This window comes from Poecilia latipinna, unplaced genomic scaffold (assembly GCF_001443285.1).
Source record: "Poecilia latipinna isolate Pla-1442-1.1 unplaced genomic scaffold, P_latipinna-1.0 Scaffold2827, whole genome shotgun sequence".
NCBI classification, from domain to species: Eukaryota; Metazoa; Chordata; class Actinopteri; order Cyprinodontiformes; family Poeciliidae; genus Poecilia; species Poecilia latipinna.
Genome location: NW_015115443.1, coordinates 36,505 through 62,830, shown reverse-complemented (window position 1 = coordinate 62,830; position 26,326 = coordinate 36,505). Strand labels below are relative to the sequence as shown.

The following is a 26,326-nucleotide window of genomic DNA, read 5'->3' as shown; positions in this document are numbered from 1 at the left end:
TATGTTCATTGTTGACTATGAAAAGGTAAAGGTAATTTTATTTATATTGCACATTTTCAGCAACAAGGCAATACAAAGTGCTTTACAGGAATTAAAGGGAAATACAAACTAACAAACCAAAGGAAAGAAGAAGAAGAAAGAATCTGTTGATCTGAAGTAAATAAACTAGATACTCCTATTCAGGGTTGGTAGATAAGTTTAAGTAAGTATCCTCTGGTCTAATTCCTTTCCTCGTTGGAAAGAGTCTAAAAAGTAGTTAAGTAGTTTTTCTGGATTCTAAATTTGTTCTAATCCCTGTTCTGGGTTGCTAAATAAGTATAATTAAGACTTTCTAAGTAGTCTCTAAACTTGTAAAAGTAATGAGTACTCCACAGTTTCTAAGTAAAAACTAAATGAAGTGTCTTTTGAAGTCTGTATGCTAATATGAAAATCAACACAAGGTGGCGCAGTGCACCTATTCAAAACTGTCTTGTAACAAACTACAGGCATTAAAAAGTAAGAATACTTTTTAACTATAAAGCCGTTTCCTCACATAACCAGATTTATCAAAGAAGACTAAAATAATGGGCTAATTTCCCTCGTTAATGACGGAGTCTGTTTCCTATTGCTCTAAGAATATGTCCAGAGGAAACATTTGGGATTCTTCATCTCTATATGCTGTGTAAATATTTAGTTTACAGTTGCTACTTATTTGCCAGTCGAGCAGGAGGCCATTCTGGTTCTCGGTATGAGGGAGGGACGTGTTTAACCTGTATTTGCTGGAGATGCAAATCATCTCTTCTGTGATTCATTGTCGCTTTTGTCTGTTAGTTAATATGTAATTTAAGGAATAAGTGTATTCTGCAGGTCTGCTGTTAGACGTTGCCTTTCCTGTTAATCATTTGTTAGGAATTCCTGCAGTTCTAAAAGGAGGCATTGCAATAATGAAAAAAACCCTGCATGGCTGTTTAAAAATTATAATCTATTGAAAACAGTGATTTTATTTGTTAAGTTCTTGATCTTTTTCTAATACAAACTGAAGTGACTATAACTTAAGTGTAAAACCTGCATTACTTGTATTAAAAACATTATTAAACATTTTCCAAAAGGTTCTTAGCATCAATATTAGGCTACAAATTACATTTCTGTAAGTGGTAAATCTTTTGCGTTTGTTCATTCATCGCTGATTTTTATAAAGAATGTCACTTCAGTTTGTTTAGTCACAGTTCTAACGTTGTTTTTCCATTTTCTCCCCCAACAAATTTCAGTTTAATGTTCATAGAGAAAATATTTCTGTTACGTTAACCTCTGAGTACTTTGACATGAGAATGTGTTTTTATTGAAGTTGGCTCAAGAACAGGGAGTTCAGCACTAAATTAAATACTAATAGACGTTTCTGTACTGTCGGAACGTGCTAAAGTAAGCTAATTTAGATGTAAAAGCAGGAGGCTTTTACAACAGTGACATCTACGTTACTAGGTCAGATCTGTGACTTTAATAAATTGAAATCAAAATTGTTTTAAGAAGGCTTTAAAATAAAATTGAACCCTGTGAACCTTTCATAAACCCTGCTCTTTGCTCTCCACCAGGAGCTAAACATCTGCAGGCCGTGCTGTATTTGTTGACCTTTTTAAATGTCTGTGCTCAGGCTGCTACAGGTAAAATCTCAGGTGTGGCCTGTGCGTTTGAGCGTGAAGAACACATCCTCCCTCTCTAAGCAAAACAAGGCATTCCCATAATTGACCTCTGCAGCAGGCTTCCTGTTTAATGTCAAGGTCCTGTGCTGATATAAGAGCCGTGGCAGTCTTGTAATCATATCCATACACGGCTGGGATTTAACTACACTTGCAGGAAAGACAGAGGGGCTTAAATGGATTTCATTTCAAGGTTCTCTTTCAGGGAGATTTGACAGCACAGACCGCAACGCAGACCCGTCTGCAAGCAGAAGAACTTTTGGTTTGAGTTATTCAGACGTCAGCTTGTTCATTGTACCCTCAAGAAACACTTCATTTTTATTTGCAGTTGTAAAACTGTACGATTTGAAACAGTAAGTGAAATGTGAGGGATAGTGTAGGTATTGTTGGTGAGATGGGATCGCATAAATTACCCTCTGGATCGACAGTAAGAGGTTTTTCGATTTACGAGGGATCTCGAGGTTTATCTAACTCCAAAGTTATTGCTTTCAAATCCTAGATCTGGATCCGCATCCGTTAGCGGTTATTTTTTGACTCTTGAGAAGTCTCCACTGAGAAATGTGAGTATACAGAAGAGGAACGTCCAAATCTTTTGTAATCCTTAAAAACCCAAGCTTTAATCCGTTATGAGGATGTTTTGGTGTTCCGGTCTAACAGTGTAAATATTCACAAGAACCAGATGTATCTGCACAATTTATCTAGCGTGGTGTTTAGAAGCCAGTGGCCCGGTCGATGGTGAGATTAGTGATCCTGCCGTCGCTCCTCGGCTTTGTGTTTAGCAGGAAGTGTGGGAGCAGAGACAGCTGTAAATGAATGGAGTGTCTGAGAAGGTTGGAGTCGTCTCCCCACCCCTCATGGCCAATCCTAACCCCCAAGGAACTTGACACATTTTGCTCCTCTTCAGAAACACCTTTAGACATAGTAGGGTGTCGTCGTACGTTGTGATGAAGGACCTGTATGACTGATGCTCTGACAACGGGACCTCAAACCTCGAGTTGGACTCACTGAGATGTAAACAGCACCGTGTTGGCAGGAAGATACTGATCCCAAAACTCCTCTATCAAGAATGTGGACAGTATTTTCACCCATAACATTTTAATTTAGCATGTAAATATCAATCGTAGCAACACAATGTCAGCTTTTGTTTACAAGAAGCATTTGTTGAGTGATGATACAGGTCTGAAATGGGCTGCATGGTGCCGGAGTTCAGTCTGAAGTGCTTGTGAAGGACCTCATGTTGAGTTCTGAAGTCTTTCCCCCATCTGTCACTTAAAAGCACCCCCATCTGTCCATACTCAAAGCACAAAGATGCCGAGGGTGTATAATGATGCGTGTGAGACGACGACTGGACGACGCTTGTTGTTCCTGTGGAGGTTTCAGACACAACAAAGTTTGGGGATTTTCACCTGGTGAATGCGAGGCTCTCGTCACTCAAAACTAAGCCGCGATCTGCAAAAACATTTCGAAACCCAATCTGAACCTAAGCTCCGATCCAGAATGTTCTTGTTATTTGTCAATAACCAACTGGCAGCACATCCACATGCCTACGTGTCATGCACGAATCAGAGATAAGAGGCTAAATGAAAGCTAGCTGTTACAGCTGCGGTTCGCTGACTGTTTCCATTTGAAAAACCCACTTTTAAGCTTCAATCCAGAAATGATGGCTTTTAAGAAAAGTCCTGCTTTTCATTTGACAGGAGAATTATCTACGGTTTTCTGGGGGCTTGGCCGATGATGAACAGCAGGCAGCGATGACGGTATCCTCGTCAGAAAGTGAAATATGTTCGTTTATTAGTTTATTGTTGTGGTTTTCTTATTGCTGGCTCTGACAACATTAAAGGGAAAAGAATGTTTTTTTAAATTAAGAAAAATTGCTAGGTCCGTAAGCTGTTTTACTCTTCTTTTGAAATTTGAACCTACGGATAATTAATTTTTCCAATGAATTTGGACTACTCTCTTCAACCCTCTATGTTGGTTTTGTGAATATATCCTAAGCCATGAAACTAACTGTGCACCATTCGGGCTGGGATCCTCCTGGGTGAAAACTGAGGGTCCTCCGCCCCATTCATGATATTATGCTTGATCCTCTTGAGATTACATGGACAACAGCTTGGAGCTGTGAAACCTCTTCCTCCTCAGACATTAGTACACAGAAAACCTTCTAAATCATTTGCGCAACACAAACAGTTCCTCAGCAAAACTAAAATACAGTTACACATAAAGGGTTTGACTGAAGGCTAATAAATTGCAGTTTACATTTTTTTGGTTTCTGAAATATTTCTTTGGGGTTTAATAATATCCACCCATCTGAGGGTATTTGTCTCAATTACATGACATCGCAGCTGAAAATAAACTCGAAGCTCTGGATCAAACCGCATCTGATTGAAAATGTATTTGAACATTTCCAAACCGTGGAGCTGGAGCTGAAGTTTAAGAGACACTGATGCATGTTCGCCAGTAATCTCCTCTATTCCAGCCTCGGCTGCAGTGACAGTTTTAAAAACTCCGATGCAAATGTAACATTATCTCCGCAAAGCTGGTTTTCATCTTCGACGAGGATTATCGATCTTAACTCCGTTCTGGGCCTGCTCCTCCATGACGTGAATTATTTCGTTATAATAACCCCCCCCTCCCCCCTGCCACCCCTCACATCTCCTGTGTTGCTTGGAAGGTGAGATGTGAAGATCAAGGGGCTGCGTGTTGATCCTAGCTCAGGAATGGAGAGCCTGTGTGTAAAAAGTCTGTGGACAGGCCTGGTCCTGCTGGAAGCTCCACAACTCCCACACACACTCTGACCTCGTTGCCCATTCACAGCCGACTGCCATGTAAAACACATCAAGCCTCCCTGACACCATCCCCCCCGCCACGCTGGCCCTGTGTATTCTAAACAAGGTTCATGCATATGGAGTTGTTGTAAAGCTGTTTGGCAAACACGTATTGAAGCCAGCGGTGGGTTCCCAGAGGAAGAGGGGGGGATTGTTTTGGTCAAAAGCAGCATGACAACACCTGGCCCGCCGCTGCCGCCGCTCCCTGATGGCGCAAAAGGCCAGCAGTGGAAGCTGCAAGGTCAAGGCCTGGACAAGAGCTCAGCTCCAGTCACTTCCTGAGCCAAAGCTATACGTCGCATTCCTGCAGCCGCGGCGTATCGCTTACAGCCTGGTTAATACTGGAGGAAAACAGACCGAGCAGGAAAGCTATGTAACATTAGGAAGCTTTTCTGCTCCTTTTTTTTAAAAAAAAAAAAAAGATTTTTAACAGAACATGTGTTAGAGAGTGTTTGTGTGTCTAAATGTGGACGGACCACAATATCCTGTCACACTGCATTACGGCGCATATACTGTAACTGTTATATATGGTGTCCGAAATGATTAAAGAAAGATGTGCGTCGTCCTGCGAGGAACTCGAGAACGTCGTTTTATATTTTCAAATAGCTTGGGTTTGAAAAATTTGGAGAAAATCAATCTCAGTTGGCATAATCTGTATTTATGTTTCTATATTAGCTTTACATTTTTTAACTTGATTACATCTGAAAATTGGCCTGCTATGATAATACATATTGCTGGATGAGAAATTGTCCCAGAAAATATTTCAATAAATGATAATATTGTAGTTTTGAGAACATTGAACATTTTGAATTAATATAACAACCATGGCAGAATAATGCAAGTTTGCCCTCTCAAAGATTAATGCACTTTAATTTGGTACATAACATTTAACACTGAAACTATATGACATTTTGAACATCCAAGATGAAACACGACAACAAAAAGCAAAAAAAACAAAACAAAAAAAAACACTCACACACACACACACACACACACACACAACCGAAATCATAAATAAAATGGATTATGAAGTTTCTAAACACTTTAAAAAATACTAATCATTAGACTGGAAATTATTGAGCTCATTTGAGTTCATCGTGTAATTAATTGCTCATTGCGACGGGCTTTTAGGAAAGTAAAGACGATTTGGAAAAGCCGAGTCCCTGAGTTCGTTCATTTGTTTCGTATGTGTTCAAAGAATCCAGAAATGCCACAAAGTCTAAATGTAAAAATATTTTTTAAATAGTAAATGAAAAAAGACATTAATGATAGGAGTTATTAGAGAGTTTCAGTAACCCTACAAGTCTCGACCATGTATATCTATGATTGTACTACATTCATTGTCTGAGTTTGGTGTTTGGAACAACAACGGTACTTTTGTTCACCACTTCTCCCGCTCTGGATTCGGATGCAATGTAAAATAAAACAGATAAACTGCATGTCACGTTAATAGGAATGGTCTCGTTACCTCTATCAAGTTGTTATGGTTTGAAAACTGGAGTACTATTTTTTATTATACTATTCATACAATTTATAGCGTAAATAAGATGCCAAGAGTCCCCAGAAAATTCTCCAACTGTATGGAGCACAAAGTAACACAGCACCACCTGTTGCTGTGCACTGCTGGTCAGCTGACTGTAAGAGAACATTTTTATCTTGTCTGCAAGAAAGAAAAAGATATAATTTGGCTCTTTGGAAATGTTTGCAATCATAAGAAAACCTGATATATGTTTGACTATGTGTATCAAAATAGTAAAAAAAATAAACTAATACATTTTTATAGAAACCTTTACGTAAAAAGTAATCTTTTATCAATTTATAGGAATAATTGTTGCTGCTTCTTTTTTTCCCCCCAGAATTATCAAACCATGAGAATGTGATAAAAGTTCATGCCTAATTAATAGAGACTGAGAAATGAACCATTACACAGCCTGACAGTAAAACTACATAAATATATAATTTTTGACTGGCAGTTGAAAAGACAAAACATATTGTTAGACAATTTTAGTCCCCGTACAAGGCGTTAGTTACCCTGGTCGTCTAAGGCGTTGGTTCGCAAAGTTGAGACTGGGTATCAATAAATATGGAATGACAATCCTCTGGAGAAAATAATAAAAATAACAGTTGGTAATACATATTCCGGCTAAAAATGTTAGAAGAGACGGAAAACCGCTTCAGGGTGGATAAAACAATATATTAGCTTTGCTGTCTTTGTATCCGTGTTTGGATTATTTACTTTGCAGAAATAAATAAAACGTTTAACTGATTCTCAGAGTAATGAGTGTTGTCCTCTGACATTTTGCAAGTCATAAGCTTAACAGTTTGAGAACAACTGATCTGAGATTTGAGTGGATTTACTGAGCTTCAGTGCTTGGAACAATAACAGGACTTCTGGATCGGCTCGGCGGACTCTTTGGACTCGGATGCCTTTCTGATGCAACATAAAATAGACAAAAGTTTCCCCCTTTCTTTACTATAATGCTTAAGTCCCAACAGGGTTTTCACAAATAAATCATTAAAACTCAGTAGTCTTGCAAAACGTTAATTTGCTTTTATTCCCCGAAGAGGACCATAAGATTAAAACTTTAAAACAGGTGTGTCGTTTTAAGAGTAAAAAAATAAGATTCTGATCTAATGCATCATATATAAATAACATTTACATTTACAAGACAATATCTTAGTGGTGACATAATGCAAAGCTCGATAAGACACCACTAAATATCCTCGCAGGGATCTGTAATGGACTTTTACTGGCGTTTGTTAATAAAACCAGAGAAACCATAAAGATGTCACTGAGCAGAAACGTGAACGGACTATTTATCATCAGGGGCTGACTGGAAGTCTGTCCTCTTCAGCTCCCTGTGGGAATATGAAGGTGTTTCGCTCCGGGTCCAAACACCGGTGCAGCCCGCGTTCTTATGCTAATGCGGTTCTGACATCAGCAGTGAGATCAAAGCGGGGCAGGGGTATTTTAGAGCTCAGTCTGCCCCCACTCAGCTCACTTCCACTCCAGCCTCTCTGTCTGTCCCACACACACACAGGCTGCTGGCCGGACACCGCTCACACACACCATGCGTACCTGTCCGGAGCCCATCCACCGCCCCGTCTTGGATTTTACTAAAGCTTCCGGCTGATAGGAACCAGGACAGCTGACCTGAAGGATAACGCGACCCGCTGAGATTTAACTTTTTTTTCCTCCTGGCTGCTTGTGCGGACTTGTGGAGCGGCGCGGTAAAGGTGAGCCGCGGAGACACGGCTGGAGGAAAAGTTCAGCTGCTGCTTCACAGCGCGGTGTTCGGTTTAAATAATGTGCTGCTAAACAGCATCGGCGGAACCGTAAGCTGTAATAAGGTCTTGTTGTCGCGGCGGCAACCTGCAGTTTATCATTTTATGGTAGGTGATGAGACATTCAGATGGAGGTGATTTGAAGTCTTTCGGTAGAATTATTTGGTCTGCTTCGACGGAATGTTTTGTCCTAAAAAGTATTTTTAATTAAATTTTGATTCGTTCATTAACTTTTAAGATGTAGTTAAAACTGTTAAAATGACCACACACACAAAAAAACACGAAACAAAAAAATATGCATCTTTCCTTTAAAAGTAATACAGCCTACTTAGCTAGTCTCCAATTGTTTATCCTAGATATTTTAACTAAGCGTAAACAGAGAATGTAGACTGAAAAGAAAAACTTTCCTCTCTCTCTCCCTCTGTGTGTGTGTGAGAGAGAGAGGGGGGAAGAGAGAGAGAGAGAGTGTGTGTGTGTGTGTGTGCAGACCTACCTTTTAAACAGGAGCTACCTTATTGGGTCAGTCTTGGTCACATGTAAATGTCGGAACGTCATTTAAAACGTAACAAAAGCTTCAAATAGGGTTTCCTCGAGGATTTCTCGTTGTTCCATCGATTAGCTAAAGATTGTATTGTATTTACCTCACAGTGAAAACCTGCAGAGCTTGAATAGCCGCTCCCACACTCTCACAAACACACACACACATAAATCTACACCAAGGCAACAATTAATATCACCCAATTTAGTTAAAACAGCTTCCAAAGAGACTCCGACCAATCAGCGCCGAGCTGCGGACCTCGCGCTTTACGTGCGCGACTTATCAGCGGCGTGCACGTTTCACGCGCTCTCTTCAAAGGCTTTGAGTTTATCAGTGGCTGTTTTTATCAGATCAGGCCTGAGAGGATCTGCCCCGTCCCCCTCTCTCTCTACACAAATCACTGCCTTGATCTGAGCTGCTGTCTTGCTAATGTGATCCTGATCTGGAGCTTCTCACATTTTCCCTTGTGACAATAAATTGAATTAAAGGAGTGAAAATAAACTGAATATACATGGCGTGGTACGGAACAATCCCACACTGCAGATTCCCTTAATTGGAATAAGTAGAAAAATTAAAGTATGACACTATTTGTTTGTGTTCAGTTTCAGATTATGTAAACAGTAAAGTCAGTTTATTATTTTTGGTTGTGCCGTTTTGAGCATGTTTACAGTTGCAGAATAAAGATTTTTGTGAAAATGCAAACTGTTCCTTTGTCTTTAAGTTTCACTGCTGTTGCTTTTGTTTTCCCTGTGTTTATTGGCTGGAACGAGCTCCGGCAGAGGATTTTCCGTGCTGTACGATTGAATACTTGGCCTACAACAGCTGCTAGTGGACTCTGCCTTGAGAAGTTTTTCCCCATATTTGCTTTATTTATGTAGTTTTTGCTCTTCTCTCTGTTTCCTATGTCAACACCCCTTGATATTTTAGAGACGGATTTCACCAAGTAAAATTAAGCCTGAAAATAAAAAGGCAAAATAATCCAAATGGAAAATAGTACGACTTAATGCACTTAGTTAAATTTATCCTAATGTGAATTCTTCAAGTTGAAGTTGCGTTTTACATCTCATGCTGAATTTCTTGTGTGCGTTGCACTGATATTCTCCTGATTTGCTGCAGGACTTTGTGACTGGGGGCCGGGCCATGCGCGTTGACCTCTGAGTGTGAGCTCTTTGTGTTTGCGTCCCGTGTGAACTGGAAGCCATCATGAGGAGCAGCTCTCACATCCTGCCTCTCGGTGTGCTCACTGCTCTGCTGCTGTCTCAGGTCTGCTCGGGCATCAAATGGCTGTAAGTATCCTCCACAATCCTACCGTCTTTGTTCCATAAGCAGAAAGTGTGTGTTTTTTTTTGTTTTTTCCCCAGCAGCTTAACGTGTAAACTGTTTTCACTGAAGATTTGGAACTCTGTTTGCTGGATGTTTTCGGAAAGTGGAAAAGCTCGCGGCAGCTTGGAAACAGACACCAGCTTTCCGTGAATTTCCACTGTGTTTTCTGTGTGTTTGTATCCGATGACGGGGGGGAGAGCGACTGAGCCGCTGGTTATCGAAATTACAAAGGAAATCGTAATTGTTTCATTACTTGTAATGCGGCCTAAAGTAAAATCTTACACAATTTATGCCGCACGTTTTCACGTCGGAGACGGCGAACGTGACGAATTCTGGCGGCAGAAGAAGAACAGGAGGGCAAAATGAGTTGGCGCCGCGGTGGTGTCACCGCTTTCTGTGTGTAGTCTAGTTAGGCCTCAAATTATAAAAAATGGCTCGCTGTAGCTGGAAGACGCAATGCCGAGGCTGATTGCTTTTACTCGCTGTAATGTAAAAGCAAACAACCAATTTTCACAAGAGATTTGGAAAGTCCATAAAATTCCCAGTTTGCTATTTTAGATTTAGTTTATGTTTGAGGTGAACGTTTGCTATTTTCTTCTTCTTTTTTGCAGAGTTTACAGAGATGCACCGATGTGATTTCTGATTTTGTTTGAGCTCAAACCCTCTGCTTTTCATTCTGTGTATTTTCCCGGATAACTTTAATGCATATAAACTCATTTGTGTAAAATGAGCTGGTTTGATAACCTTAAGTGAAAACACAACAACGTAAAGTTGTGTGGTACAATATAGATTTTTAAAATAATAAAAAAAGGACGTTTATAGCATGATTAAATCACTTTTATTTAAATAAAGGGCCAAAAGAATTTCACACTGTTTCTGAAAGAAGACAACTTATTTATTATTACGTTTGGTGCCATTATGATTTTAATGTGTAGACCTAAGCAAAATGAAAAAGGTATTTTTAACTGCTTATTGCACAGAATACGGTCTCGTTTTGCTGTGTGTGTTTTTGGCCGCTCTACTAGTCACACTTTTTGCTGCTTTAGCTTGACAGCCATGGTTTTAAGGCAGCACTACCTTGATAATGAGGCTAGTTGGTTTTGTTTGAAACTGACAGATTAAGCGATCTGAATCTGTCTTAAAGTGAGGGAAAAAGTGTGCAGCAACGGGTTGGGGAGGGAAGCACAGCTCTACTTCTCTCCACAGAGTTGGGAAAAACGCTGAAAGTCTGAAAGACTGAAACAGGTTTCACGGTTTTGAAAATATAACTTTTCAAGTCAGGTTTATCTGTACAGCACACTTCAGCAACAAGGCAGGTTAAAGTGCTTTACGTCATAAGAACATAATGCATGTTTTTTGTTTTTTGCTAGTTTCACCAATTATGAAACCAGAATAAAACATTATATTTTGACAAATGACATCATCACAAATGCCAAAAAAATAATCAGAATCAAATTAGCGGTGAGGGAGGTTGACTTAGAATAATAATAATAAAAAAATAACAATAAAAGTGATGATTAAAACTATTTGTTACTTCTTTTTTTTAGGTAACTGCGTGGTACGGCTTTCACAGCGTCACAAATATTTCTCCTGAAAAATATTCCTATTTGAAATAAGCTTCTTCAGGATGCCACACAGTTAGAGACGTGTGATTTATATCACTAAACTGCACATAGACACGTCATGTAATCACATTTTCGAATTTACCGATATTTGTTGATGCTCTCGCGAAAAAACTGTAAAAAAACAAAACATTTACATTAACTGGAATTTCTCGTGACAACAATAAATCAAAATTCTTATCATGACAACAAATCTGTCATGATAATTGATACAACCCCTAAATAAAATATTAAAGATATATATTGATCAACGTTCCAGTTATCACAAATGAAGGGGAAAGCTTCGATTTAAAATAACTCAGTGTTTCGACAGTTTTGCTATTTTCTATTAGTGAACCTTAAAAACTGAACACTGCCTGTTTGGCTCTGACTCTGGGGATGCAGAGTAGAACCTTGGTATTGTGTAAAATTTGTTTCAACGGAAAAACAACAAAACAAAACGAGAAAATATGCATCAGTTCATGCATCAAAACATGCGTTACTTCCAGTTTCAATCACCGGCTGATTGATTCCTGCATCACTGTGTGTGTCTGTCGTGAATCCTCGCCGTTGTGCGTTCTCCGTGGCTGCAGTGCGCGCTGGCAACACCTCAGCAGGTGTGCCGGTGAGAAGCCTGGATGCCATGTGGTGAATCTAAGTGGGAAAGCTGCAGAGCCCCGATCGCGCTCAGCAGCACAACTCAAAACAGATGCAGCTGTAAACACCTGCGAGTGCTGGCTCGGTTCGAGCCCGGCTCAGTCGCACCGAATCGCCAGGCACATAGCGGCGGCCCCCCTAATGCGGAACAGGCGCTGCGAGCTCGGTCCCTAACCTGCTTTAATGTCTGAGATCGTTACAAACCGAATCCGTCCAACTTCTCATTGTCTGTGCTCTGCTGATTCATGTCAGACTGAAGCCGCAGAGGACCACACTTCCTGCGCTGGGAGCTTCTCTGGATGTTTTCTTTCACTTTTTTCTTCTTTTTTTGGCACATCTTCAGTGTTTGAACAAAAGAAAATGCCTGCGCCAAGACGAAGTCACTTGTATTTTATGAATATGCATCTGACTTTACTTTGCAGGGTGTGATAGACCCGTGCTTTTCTGTCTGTGCGTGCCAGAGCAGGGGTTAAAGTGTAGGCAAAGACAGAAATCAAACACTTGGCACAATGCAAGGAATAAATCTCGCAATTTTATCCTCATAAAAGTAATACTTTCACACATCAAGCAATCAATATATTTTAACCATCACTATAATCAAAATATGCGGAGTAATCCAGTCAACAATAAGCTATAAATCAGTTAATCCCATTATAAATTAAAATGAGAGCAATCATTTACATTTGCGTGCTTGTTTGTCTCGTTTGCTTAATCTTTAAAGAGATGCTCCACTTTAATGTTATTAAAAAGCCGCCATTTTTGAAAAATGCTGCAAACATTTCACATGGTACAAAGTTTTCACATTGTTTTGGTTTTACAAAAGTCCAAACAGGCAGTTTTGCCAGTTTTCCCTGGCTGAGTCTCATGTTTTGAAGGGCAATTTTGTATTATTTTTACTCCATAATCAATTGTATTTATTGTTTCGGTTGGTTCATGTATTTGCTTTGGATGTTTAAAATGTCTTCCAGTTTCAGAAATAAATGTCAGAAATCAATGTTCTTTTTTTCAATCTTTGAGAGGTGTACTTGCATCAATATGCCATTATTATTATTTTAAGAGTTAGAAAAATGGTCTCAAAACGACAACATCATCGTTTTTTATCTTCTGGCCAAATGCGCTAACATTTCAGGCTTAACACGGAGCATATCACGAGAACACACTGACTGAAAGTGCGTTTGTCTTTTTTTTCTCTGGCTGTTTGCAGAGCGCTGTCACACACACCCGCCTCTAGACCCGTCAACCAGACGCAGCACTGCAAGCTGCTCCCCGGCATGGTGTCCTCCCAGGCGCAGCTGTGCCGCAGCAACCTGGAGCTCATGCAGACCATCATCCAAGCCGCCCGCGAAGTCAAGAAAACGTGTCAGAAGACGTTCGCCGACATGCGCTGGAACTGCTCCTCCATCGAAATCCCCGTCAACGCCACCAAGTATCGGCCGGACCTGGAGAGAGGTACGGCTGGCGTCGAGAGAGAGAGAGAGAGAGAGAAACCGCTGTGTTTCAAACACGGATGGGCATTTATCGTATCGTTTATCACTTATCGTGATAAGTTCAAATTATTGCCCATATTATTAGTTTTACTATTTTCTTCACAGTTTTTTTTCATTGAGATTATCAATAAACATCAATAAATTTGGAAAATATGATTAAATTAAATTACTATGTGCATTTAGTGACACTAATCATACTTCTTTCTTTGACTGGTGTCCTAAAGAAGCACATCACACATTTTTTCGAGAGCAGTATTTGTGTTTGTGGAGCTCTGATTGCTGCGCCATGCAGTCACAGCTAAAGTTCCCCTAAAAGAGAATGAATAAATTATTATTTTTTGTCAATTTTATCATTATCACAATAGTACCACAAAATATCGTGATACAATTTTAAGTCCACATCGCCCAGCCCCTGTTCCAAATCAAAGCAAATATTTAAAGCCAGACTCGTTTGGATTAAAAGCACGCTTTCCATGATCGCTGTATAATTTTGCTGCCAGGAAAATAATTCCCATCGCTTTAACACGAAGAACCCGTAGAAAGGAATTGAACCGAGGCTGTTACTTGGTGTGGTAATTTGGCTTGGTATGTCTGAAAGGCTCAGTTTTCTCAGGCCGCATGCCTGCTTGAACTGCAGTTTGATCCAGCAGTTTCCCATCGCCAGAGAACCTTGAAACAGTCAGTGGTAGTTTCAGGGACGGCGCGTCGGGAAAAGCGAGGAGGCGTTTTGGGGCGTACAGCGCTCATTGAACAGGACATGGCTGCCTTGGGGTAAACGAGCAGTCTGCACCGGACAGGAAATGGCTCATCGCTGACCGGGCCTGGCTTTGATCTAACCGTGATTTCTTCCCGTACCTCCGATTGCTCCCATGCTTTGACATAATGTGTGCGCACGTCACTGCCAATCACATCGGCGCTCACTCTACATTACAGCATGAGAACCAGTCGTTGTGCATGCAGGTCTCTGCTTTTTTGCTCTAACAAAACCAAAGAAAGCACTTAAGAACAGTTAGAACAGACATTAGAGAGGCAGAATAAGAAGCAGAGCGGGTTTAAATATGGCAATCAAAAGTGGGCTTTTTATCCTTTTTCCTTGATATTTTCATCTGAGCATCTTTAAATGAGTGAATCGAGATGAAAGCTGCAATGTAATGCTTTTAATTGTTTTTATACAGAGCCTTGCAGAGGCAGGCCTTAAGTCAGGGGTGTCAGACTCATTTTCATTTTGGATCACATCAAGATTGGATCACAAAACAGTCGGCTGCGGCAAATTGTATCTATAAAACCCATTAACTAACTGTTAGACTGTTAATAAATAGCTGCCTCTGTTTGATGAGTTCTTAGAATTAAATATTTGTGAAAATAGAAACTTATTGAAGATGAAAACATTGATTTCATTCATAAAATGATGTTTAAGCACACAACTGTTTTTTTGAAGTCTCTAGCACAAAGAGGTCCACATAAAAAGTTATCGTGGGCCCGATTTGGCCCCTTTTCTGTGAGTTTGACACATCAGTTTTCTAAGAGTGAAATCTGAAAAGTGTGGTGTGCATTTGACTTTACACCCCAGCTCAGTCAACTCATGATAGAGCCACATTTTGTTGCATTTACAGCTGCATGTCTTTTAGTGTATGTCTCTAACAACTTTGCACATCTAGGCACTGAATTTTGTACCTAATCAAACCTCAAGCTCAGTCAAGCTGGCAGGAGAGTCTGTGAATAAACGTTGATGAGGTCACTGTAACACCTGAGCATGGTTTGATTCAAATATATTTTCTTACTGCATGTCAGTGGTTGTTGTCCTGCTGGAAGGTGAAGCTCTATCCCCTTTTGCAGCCATTTTTAAATCCAGCATAATTATTTGCTGGATTTAAAGAAGAAAAACATTTGTGTTTTTCTTCTTGCAATAAAAATAATTGATGGTAGTGGTTGTTGAGTTAACACAATGTGAAAATGTTGCAGGAGTGTGATGACCTTTTCAAATAAAATGTGTCTCCCTATGTCAGGGTGTACAAAGTTTTTGTAAACTTGAGGGCACTGAATAATTTTATTGTCTGTTATTTTCTTATCTTCTGAACAATTAAATGCAAATTTAATAATTTGCTGAAACAAAGTGGAAAAGAACAAATTATTGTAGGTAGAAAAAAGGGTATTTTCTCCTAATACAGGGAAGTTGTTCTGTTTCGGAACTTTCTGGGTGAAATGTTTTATAATTTGTTGGTCCAGAAAATGTTTTTAATCTATTTTTAGCAACAAATACAAAAACTTTAATGCCCAAGTTTGTACTTTTGAGTAAATAGTTGCTGGACGTTTGTGACATGACTTGGGCTGCAACTAACGATTATTTTAGAAGTCGAGACAATAAATCGATAAAGATATTAGTTAGATTTTCCATTTAACCACTTAGGTCTTTTTTATATAATATATAATATATTAGAAACACAAACAATAAACCAAATAATTCAAGAGAAGAAGATAAACATTTTATTGCCTAAAATGCTGTGGCAGGTGAAATTAAAACTGTTCCACTTGAGGAGTTTGGATAGAACACGTGTGCAGTCAAAAATGATTTATTGTAAATGCAAAATATATATGCATATATTTTTCAAATTACTGATCTGAATGTGCTGATATCATCTCAATGCAGTTAGCGATCAATCGATTAGTAAATTAGTTGACGATTATTTCAATAACTGATTCATCACAATTAATTGTTTAAGCCCTAAATCATGATATTAAAATAAAAGTTAAAAAACAAGTAAAAAAAATTAGGTCCATTTGCGGCCAGAGAGGCCACACAAACGTTGTTCCTAATACTCTGATGCGTCTCTCAGGAACGAGGGAGGCCGCCTTTGTGTACGCGTTGTCGGCGGCAACCATCAGCCACACCATCGCCCAGGCCTGCACCTCCGGGGATCTACGCACGTGTACGTGTGGCCCCATCCCCGCAGAGATCCCAGAGCCCGGCTACCGCTGGGGCGGCTGTGCCGACAACCTCAACTACGGCCTCTTCATGGGCTCCAAGTTTTCAGACGCCCCCATGAAGATGAAGCGCTCCGGGTCCAGTGCCAACAAGCTGATGCAGCTTCACAACAGCGAAGTCGGGAGACAGGTAAGCGGGTGTTAGAGAGGAGGAGTTCTGCACAGTTGTTCTTTCTAGATGTGGTGAGTTAATCCAGATTCGTTGGTGTTCAGGCACTGAGAGAGGCGCTGGTGATGAAGTGTAAATGCCATGGTGTTTCTGGGTCCTGCTCCATAAGGACCTGCTGGAAAGGCCTCCAGGACCTCCGGGAGATCGCCATGGACCTGAAGTCCAAGTACCTGTCCGCTACCAAGGTGGTTTACCGGACCATGGGCACGCGCAAGCAGCTTGTCCCCAAAGACATTGATGTCAGGCCGCTGCGGGAGAATGAAATGATCTATTTGCACAGCTCCCCTGACTTCTGCAGCAAGAACGAAAAACTGGGTTCTGTTGGGACGCAGGACAGGTAAGAGCAGCATTTGGGTTTCTGTCTCTTTCATTCCTAAAACGACCTGTGCAGCTCCACGTACCGTTACTGTCACTGTCACTGTCGCAGCAGTGAGGCAAAATACCACAAATTAGCCTGCCATCTGATTTACTCAAAAGTATAAAGTGTTAAAGTACTGATCCAAAGGCTTTTATTTAATCTGAAAAGTAAAAGTATTAATCGGCTTAATCATGATGATTAAAATAATCAACTAATCTATTATTTGATTTGTAGTTACAGTATATTTGTTAAAAAAAAGGCACTTGCTGAAAAATAACATGTCCAGAGCAGTAATTAAGCCAAAAATGTAATACATTTTGCACTACTGATAAAAAGAAAATAAAGCTTTAGTTTCACCAAGTTTTGTAAAAATAAATAAAAAAAAATAAAATAAAATGTTCCTATTAAGCAACTTTTGCTTTCTAAATGCGAATCAGTTAATCTAAAAAAAATAATTAGCCTACACTGTACTGATGCTAAGTTGTGCAGAAAGGACAGAGCTTTTCACATGTTAATATTAAATGCATCTTTTTAGCTGCAGATGCATCGTTTGCAATGATCAAGCAAACAATAAATGAATGATAAGTTATTGAATTTTATTAACTGAAACTCACATTTTAGCGCATAAATTTGAATTTGTTTTTTTTGTTTGTGCGTCTTTTAATCTATTTTTGTAACCATCTGCTTAGCTTGTATCGATCAAGAAATGTTTCCAAACAGCTGATTTATTTTCTTCTCAATCTTCTAACCAAGCGATCAGGGCTGAGTTGTTTTTAACCAGCAGTGCTCAGAAAACAGGTGGGAGACGGTGTTGGCACCAACTCACTGATCCACAGGAACTAACTTTTATCTCCATCATCTCAACATGAAAACTTTAGCCGTTAATGACTGAAACTGTAGAGGCGTGTTTTTCAGATCAGGATAAAAACTCACCAGCCTTTTTATAACTTGTGGACCTTTGGAGTTTTGTGGAGGGACAGAGCGAAGCATTTCTAATGGGCTGCATTTTTTCCAAAATAATCATTTTGTCATATCACTTTGAAGTAGTCAGTTCATATTTTATGTTAACTTGAATCATAATGGATTTTAAACCATCAGCGCTTGATTAAAGCCATCTGTGGAGAAGCAAAGAAAGAGAGAAGAAAAGAAAGAAAGAAAAGGAGGAAGGAAGGAAAGAAAGAAAGAAAGAATAAAGAAAGTAGAGCCTCCTCTGACTGAACTGATTATAATACGGTTTCACAGTGTAAATGCTGTAAAATAATCACATTTATGGCTATAACCTCGGGATTTAATCACGCCCACAGCTGTTTCATCTCTTCTATCGCCACAAAAACAAAAGAACACGGAGGTCTAACATGTAGTTTCTATAACAACATTATCACTTATAGCTTTATTACATAAAAGCACGACTCTTAATCTCGTGATTTGCCTGTACGGCTTTGTGGCTCCGTCTCGGACTCCCCGGTGGAAACGTTAACCACGTCGAGCGTTTGTTTTTTAGTTCGCCCAAAGAACCTTGACGAGGTCCGGAGATAAACGCTACAGTTTTTAGCACAGCTTTTTGCTGGAGGCATCACTGTTCAAAGCAATGTTTGAGGTAAAAAAAAACAAAAAAAACAAATCCATCATAACCTCCGATGGGTTCTGGGTTAGATTTGTAAGCGTGACTCATATCAGCACCAGACAAAGGAGGAAATGACCAGTCCCGAACGTCTGCTCATCCAGGAAGTGAGCTCCAGCGAAACGCCGCCCGCCGTGCCTTTCAGCGGCGTTTATTTTCCAGGCCCGGCTGATAAAAAGCGGAGTGCCGTCTGCGTTCCCCACCGCCCCCCCGTCTGAGCATGTGCCGCTGAAAAGGCCACTGTGAATGGAGCGCTTGTGTTGTTATCTAAAACAATTACTAATGGAGTTATTCTTAGCGCCGAGGGCCCCTGGAGCTGATATTGCTCTGAGTGGGCGGCAGAAACGGGGATCTAGCCAGCGGCGGTCAGAGATAAAGATGGACCCACGCCGTTCTCGTTTTCGGAGAAGACATCAGGCAGGAGAGAACCCGTAGAATCCCAGATTTAATTAAAAGTCGCTAATTTAAACGTCTCTGTTGCAGAGGATTACAAACAAAGGAGTGGAAGCAAAAAGTCCAGATTGGCTCCTGTGTCGACGTTTTGTTTCCTGTTTTTTACGGATCACAATGAATCTTTCATCCTTCAGGAGGCAGAGGATGGTACCTTGGTATGGACGCCATCACTGCCATATTAGGGCCGTCTGAGCAGCTGACAGATTTGTTTTGTTGTAAATGTCATATAGAACACATGACTGTTAAATCATGAGTCCTGCAGTCTTGTGCCACTTATCACAGATAAGCAGAGGACCGGCTTAATGTGGAGGACACTTTCAGAGTGCAGTGCATGGCGATAACACACCAGAAACACAGCTTATAACATCATGCTTTATACTCACAAGTGTTTACACTATGACCGCCACGTCGTTACTGGCTGATACTCGACCTGTTGGGCATGTGTGACGCTCTCGTTTTCTTGAGCTGAGATTTGTTTTTAAGATTTTAAAGAAAGCCAATAGTTCCTATCTTGAAACTGAACGTGAAGAATGCACTTCACTTATAACTGTTATTGTTTTCTATAACTATATTTTTTTTGTATTTCATTCATTTATTCATTTGTTTTTTGACTTCTGAGGCCAGGTGAAATCTGTGGTGAAAAAGCACCAGGAGCCACAAATAGACCCCAGAAATTTGCATTTTGGTTTGATTGTAATGCAGCAGGATTGTCATTCAAGGTAGCATTAAAAAGATCTAAAAACGTTTTAAACTTGACTTGCTGAAACTTGCAGATACCATATATAATAGGCCACAGCTAAAAGTTAGTTGTTCTATGTTATTTCAGAGAGGTCTGCAGAGCAATGGATGTTGTTCTGGGAGTTTTGGGGGGGCAGTCCGGTCTTGGGAAAGTTCACCTCTGTGTCATGATTTTTAGTGATATTTTAGTGACTAAGGTCACCGAGAAGTTAAAAATTTGACTGTAAAATATTTTTTAAATGATTTTTGTTCTGTGTTGCTTTATTTGGACCTATGACAGATGTCTGAAGCACAGAGGGGGTATTATGTATTTTCCAGACACACGGTGCCATTTTATAGCACAATCAATTAACTATGTGACCTTCAGTTGTTATGAAAATACTGTCTATACAGAAAAACTATTTTAAAATATTACAGCCATTTCTGACGCCTTGAAATTGGCCTCTGTCTCTTTAAGAAGCTCCTACTATTTCCGACACTCCATCTTTAACATGTCAGCACAGCAATACTTCTCTGTGATGCCGTTTGCAGTTGTTATTAGGAATGTTGTAGTTTGTATGATAAGCTCAGGTGTTTGCTAACCTGTGGGTAAATAGGCGGAGCATTGTATGAGCAGGCATTTAGGCACTTCTGATTGGTTGCCATGGGATAATGATTTCTGATACATGCACAAATGTATCAGAGCAAAACTCCAGTTAAGTTTTTGAAGAGGGAATAACGTTATAAAATGACATAACGCTCTAAAAAGTCAACTTTGAAAATTATGCCCCTGTTAAGAGGACATACATGAAAAAATAATAATAATATTGGATGGCATCTATTGATACCAAAGCTAAAATTGTCCAGAACTAAACAGTTTGTGTTCTCCCACATAAAAAAATCACCAGAGGAAATTGCTGCCTCTCTGTAGCCATCTAATTTCTGATTTCAAGCGTGCCAGCAGTAATCTGCGTATTTCTTTTCTTAACACCATAGTTAACTTTGTTCTTCCCTTTCTGCCAGCTAAAAAAAACAAACTATCGCCTGCTTAGTGAAAATCCAAGTGGGATTCTGCCAGCATTCCCAATAGATGAAATGGGATCACTTGCTGCATTGACTTGTCATGTCCTGGAAAGACCTGATATTTTGACCTTGAGCAGAATCCTGATGTTTGCATCTAGCCCTGCAGACGTTTTGTCCTCTTTCTCCTGACTCTTCTAACCAGTGTGGCGGCCCGCTGGCTCCCTCTGATGCAGCAAACCTGACGCTCTCAATCCTCGCTCTCCCTGCCTCCCTCCTGCAGCGGTCATTAGTTTAGAGGCTCTTTTACCCGGCTGGTCATTAACACCCCGCCACCATAAAACCAAACAGTTACGTTCGGAGGGGCGAGCCAAAGAAAGGGAGGGTCGTGTCCCGTTTGATTTATGACAGGACTATTCTTTGCTCATTCGGGATGCCTCCGGGCCTCTGGAATGAGAGGCGCCAAAGCAGCCATTGCTCAAAGACAACAAAATGGACGAAAAAAATGTCTGGAATAAAGAGAGCACGAAAGGTTAAAGCCCAACAGTCGGTCACAACCTCTCAGAAGATTATCGAAGGGCCTGCGAGGGGGCGCAGGAGTTTTTTTTTTTAAGAATTACAGTGTAAATTAACCCTTTCATGCATGAATTATGATCCTTTGTGTCAGGATTTTTTTTCCAATTTTTTAAAAATTATTTTCTTAAGGCATAAAAAAGGTAGGAAAAATAAATAAATAAAATGTTTTCATTTTATTTTTTTAGGTGATCAACTGTAATTTTCTCCAAATACAAAGTTGTTATTTGAAAAATACATCAGTAGTGTTGTTCTTCAGGGCTTATCTGATGTCACAATATTTTTTTTACCTGCCAGAGTCGTCTACAGTAGAAGGAGGGACCGGGTCGGTTCCCATGCTTTTTTGTCTGTTGGCCATATTGGATTTAACAAAGATAATTTCTTGCATTTGCAGCTGATGGCCAGCAGTTGATGGTGTATTTTATGATGCATTAGTGTCCACTTCAGTGGTCTGTGTGCATTTAAAACATAAAAATCCACAAGAAGTACAAGAACATGGCTTTTAGACAGCTGTCCACCGTAGTGACCACTGTGCATGAAAGGATTAATTGAGTTGAAAGGGATTTAAAAAACATTCATTCACCTCATTCTAACTAGAGATAGAAAAATCTATTTTCCAAAGACGGAAACATTTTTAGGTACAATCCTCTGAAACCCCTTAAAAAGTGTTCAGAGATCAGCTTCTGCTATAATTCAGACGTTCTGTAATTGATTCCAGACATAGGAGCAGTTTGTAGCAAAGACCTCTTCCTCAGTTCAGATTGGACCCTCGGGACCACGAGAAGGTATAGGTAAAATCCCACCGTCTGGTGGTCGATTTAGCTTAGCAGATACGTACGTAGATTTCCAAAAATGGATTTATAAATCTGTGATTTAGTCTTCTGGTAGAGACCAGCTCAGAGAAAAAAAAATCTGTGGAGAGAGCTTTGAGATTTGTTATAAGTCTAAGACAGCCATGCTAGGCCGAGTCTAACATGCAGACAATGAGATGCATGTTTCCAACTTGTACAACCTCTTATAAGCTATTCTTCCCTGGCTTCAAATGGGAACAGGGTTGATTTCTGGGGTTGCACTGATTACAGTTTTCTGAATACCGATTTTTTTTTTAAACCGATACCAAATTTGGCTGCCGCAGATTTTTTTGTTTGTTTGAAAAGTCTCTAAATATAGCGACAATAGTTGCAAAGTTGGCATCGGTGGGGTGACTGTTGTTAACCAGACGTGTTAAGCATTCTTAAAACAAACCTGCTTATACAATCAGACCCATTCAATAAATTAAAACATTAAAAAGTTAACTTATGTCAGAGACTGTATCAGTCTTTATGCATGTTAATTACAATAATTTTCTGCTTACGGCCAATAAAAACGTTTAAAATTAGAATAGTGCATAGACCATTAAAAAAAACTACTTTTAAAAACAGAAACGTTCATGAAAAGTATGTTTAATACCTGCTTAAAGGTTATTTTTGTAGTTGTACTGTCATTGTTTGCTAAAACCAAACGTACCTTCAGTACTCTTTCAGTTTGCTTTTGTGTGTTGTGCCATAACATATTTTTATTTTTGCTATTTTAGATGTGAAAATGTTTTATTTTAAAATATTTTCACTGAGGGGGAGTCTTCCCATTTTTTTTATTTTATTTTTCTTTTTGTTTTTGCAGGCAGTGCAACAAAACATCCGTCGGCAGCGACAGCTGTGACCTGATGTGCTGCGGCCGCGGCTACAACCCCTACACGGAGACGCTGGTCGAACGCTGCCACTGCAAGTACCACTGGTGTTGCTACGTGACCTGCAAAAAATGTGAGCGCAACGTGGAGAGATACGTCTGCAAGTGATCCACTGGCGGGCGGCCCCCCCGTCGAGCCCTCTCTCCCTCCCCAGGCTACAGATTAACCAAAGCACTACAGTACCCAGAAGGCTCCAGTCTTCAGCTTTAGCATGCGTATCTCGACAAGAGTTGGTATATTCTTGTGCAGTATCCGTATCACGTTTCATCTCCAAAACTTCCAACTGGGCTTCAAGGTTTGTTGATGGGAAAAGTGTGGAAAGAGGACCGTCCTAACGGGTGTTATCAGCTGTCATGTTAGTAATCGTAACCCCTCACCCTGTGACAGAGGTACGGAAAGCCAGTTTAAACATATCTCTAGTAAAAAGAAATAATATTGGATATTGGATTTTATGCTGGAGGATATGTTTGGCCTCCTTCCCTGGATATCAAAGGGCTCTCATGGATTCAGATTTTTTTTTTTTAGGTACTATCGAAACTACTTTTTCTTTTCCTCTGGAGCAATACCCCACAGAGGAACACAAAGGGAAAACCTCACATACTTTTCAATCACGGATCATTTCTGTGGTTGATGCCTGGGACTCGTCACGTGCCCCGCCTGGACCATGACGTGCCTGATTCCCTGTGGAACGAGAGAAGAAATCAAAGAACTTTGTGAAACGGTGCATTATCTCAATTTCATGCAGGCAGATCAAAATATATTCTATTTTTCAGAGCATATGAGCGTAACTCATGGGTTTTGTAAACCACTTTTGCGTGGGTGTATATACTGTTATTTTGTATACTGAAATAAAGAAATAAGTATTTATAAAATATCCCATAGCCTCACAGACTCTTTGCATTTTAAATTAAACACCATTAAGAGTCATGTTGTTTCATACCATTTAAAGCAGCTGCAGTATATTTTGTATTAAAGCAGATCATCTCAGCATTTCCTCACAGACATATTTATACCACTTGACCTTTAATATTATTTACTGGACTTTAATGTGAGAGACCAACACGAGGCAGTGCATGATTGTGAAGTGGATGGAGACTGATAAATGGGTTCAAATAAAAATCTGAAAAATGTGGTTTGGATTTGAATGAATTCTCTCTGCGTCAACGCTTTGGTTGAGAACAATTACAGCAGCAGCAAATCTTCTGGGGTATTTTTCTGCGTGTTTTGCACATCTAGAGATGGACATTTAAGCCTTTTCTTCCTTTCCAATCAGCGCAGGCTCACTCAGACAGTACAGAGAGATTATTTGAACAGTTGATGTATGCTTAAGATTGCTGTCCTGCTGGAAATTTCCTTCTGACCAGCTTCCCTCTCCATGCGGCAGAAAAGCCGGTAAAGCGCTAATAGCTGACATAATTGTTCTCTTCACCTTTGCTAATTTTAAAAACGTTTAGTGCTCTTTGCGTCCATTAAATTATAATTTCAGGACAAATCCTAAAATCGCTAATTTCCTTGACTGTTTTGCAAATTTCCCATTTAAAATAAAGTTTGACGTTGGTGTTTAAGTTTTGGTCACATAGACGTTTATATTCATGCTCTTCTTTTTTAAGATTATGTATCCTGCTTATGCAGCTCTTCTGTTTCCTCTCCTCAATTTCTCTGTTTTCCCCATATGACTTTATGTCAAATAAAAAATGCACTGGAACAAAATAAAACATGGACGGTGATATGAAGATATAGAGCATGTAAGTTATAATGTCAAAATTAAACTGGTGCTCGAGTGAAATCATTTGATTTGAAGCAGATGAAGCAGAAGCTTCATCATTAGCTTCTGCTAAATAGCATGTTGATGTAGCAGTTTAGCGTTAGCGCAGCTAATGTTTATGAGTTAGCACAACTAACCATTTATTTAGAGGGGCCACCACCATTTTTTATTCACAATTATTCACTTCTTTATGTTGGTCTATCACACAAAAGCCCAATGAAATACACTGAGGTTTCTGGTTCTGCAGTGATGAGACATGAAAAGATTTGTAACTGACTTGAAGGGTTCAACCTGACAGGCTGTTTGGATTATTCAACTGAACGTTTTGCCTTCTTATAAAGCATTAATAAAGCAACTATCTTATCTTTAGCCTTAACTCCTCAGCTTCCTATCTGTGTGAGACCCCCACTTCTGGCTGTAACATGAAAAGAAGTCAAGTTGATTTTTTTTTTTTTTTGCTAACATAAAGGCTTAGTTCTGCCTGCCTGAAACAACAGTCCTCTAAGGGGGCTGCTTATGATTTTTAGTGGTAGATTTCTAAATTTATGAAAGCTGAAAAATTCAGAGTATTTCCCTTCCCTCGCTAAAAAGAATCAATCTTATGCGAACCTCCTCACCAGCACTTTTTTTTTAAAACCGCATATTCAATGACTAAGGAGTTGCTTCACAGCTGTAATCATCTTCTTTTTTTCTTTTATTGCGTTCTTGGCTTCAAACCCAGGTTAAGCGGATCCCATTAGGCGGATCTATTTCAGGTAATGAAAAGAAATGTGACTCCACATCCAAAGCCAAGGCCCTGAATACACAAACTTATTTAATGTTCCAACAGGAAAGCAATGACGATGCATGCTAACAATGTGACTGGGTGTTGGAACCGAGCAGCAAATGCTTAGAGGGCTCACACCGACAGAGATGAGTTTAACAGGGAGGGCATCGTTTATTTTGGGGCCGGGAGGGAAGGAAATCAATCTACGTAGCTGAACATAGACAACAACACAGTAGATTATAGGCTATTTGTTAGCAAGCTTAACGTTCTGTATAGCTCGTCATCTTTTAGCTAACATTACCAGCATCCAACAGCTTTACTCAACTCATTCGGTTATTTTGGGGGGAAAACTGTGCCAAGTTCTTTGTTGGTTTTGCGGCCATGATTCAAACACACACCTGCGTAGCTCTGCACAGCAGCAGGGTTACGACATGTTAACAACGGATTAAACAGTTTTTGCTGCTGAAAAAAGGGACAAAGGACACAGATATGGGAAGTGCGGAAGCCCCTACTGTATCAAATCGAAACACGAATAACAGAGAGTTGGCCACTTATAGGTAAAAACAACAAACAGCTTCCAGTCCAGGTGGCACGGCTGAATCCATGGCGCTGGGTCTGTACAGCAACAAGCTAAAGGCTTTGGAGGTGGTGTTGAGTCTGGGTGGGTGATTGGTGGGGTTGTTGGGACTTCTTTCTGTCTGTACCCAGACCTGCATCATCAACCCCAAGGACTCTTAAATCATCAGCATTCCTTATGTTTCTATCAGGAGAAAATAGCTGATGACTC

General features: G+C 40.0%; 1 protein-coding gene across 1 annotated transcript; it reads left to right on the top strand.

Moving 5' to 3' along the window:
* Positions 1–7,466: 7,466 nt before the first annotated feature.
* On the top strand, positions 7,467–24,573 carry LOC106939313 (protein Wnt-11-like). Its single transcript, XM_015021678.1, has 6 exons — positions 7,467–7,735; positions 9,438–9,607; positions 13,107–13,351; positions 16,224–16,501; positions 16,585–16,877; positions 22,942–24,573. Exons 2-6 carry the CDS (start codon positions 9,525–9,527, stop codon positions 23,114–23,116), a joined length of 1,074 nt encoding a protein of 357 aa, XP_014877164.1. The 5' UTR covers positions 7,467–7,735; positions 9,438–9,524; the 3' UTR covers positions 23,117–24,573.
* The last annotated feature ends 1,753 nt before the right edge of the window (positions 24,574–26,326 follow it).

Bases quoted from the DNA above. Each gene is read 5' to 3' on its own strand.
- LOC106939313 (XM_015021678.1), top strand. From the start codon at position 9,525: ATGAGGAGCAGCTCTCACATCCTGCCTCTCGGTGTGCTCACTGCTCTG. The intron at 9,608-13,106 runs GTAAGTATCCTC...GGCTGTTTGCAG, and splicing joins TGCTCGGGCATCAAATGGCT to AGCGCTGTCACACACACCCG. The intron at 16,502-16,584 runs GTAAGCGGGTGT...GTTGGTGTTCAG, and splicing joins ACAGCGAAGTCGGGAGACAG to GCACTGAGAGAGGCGCTGGT.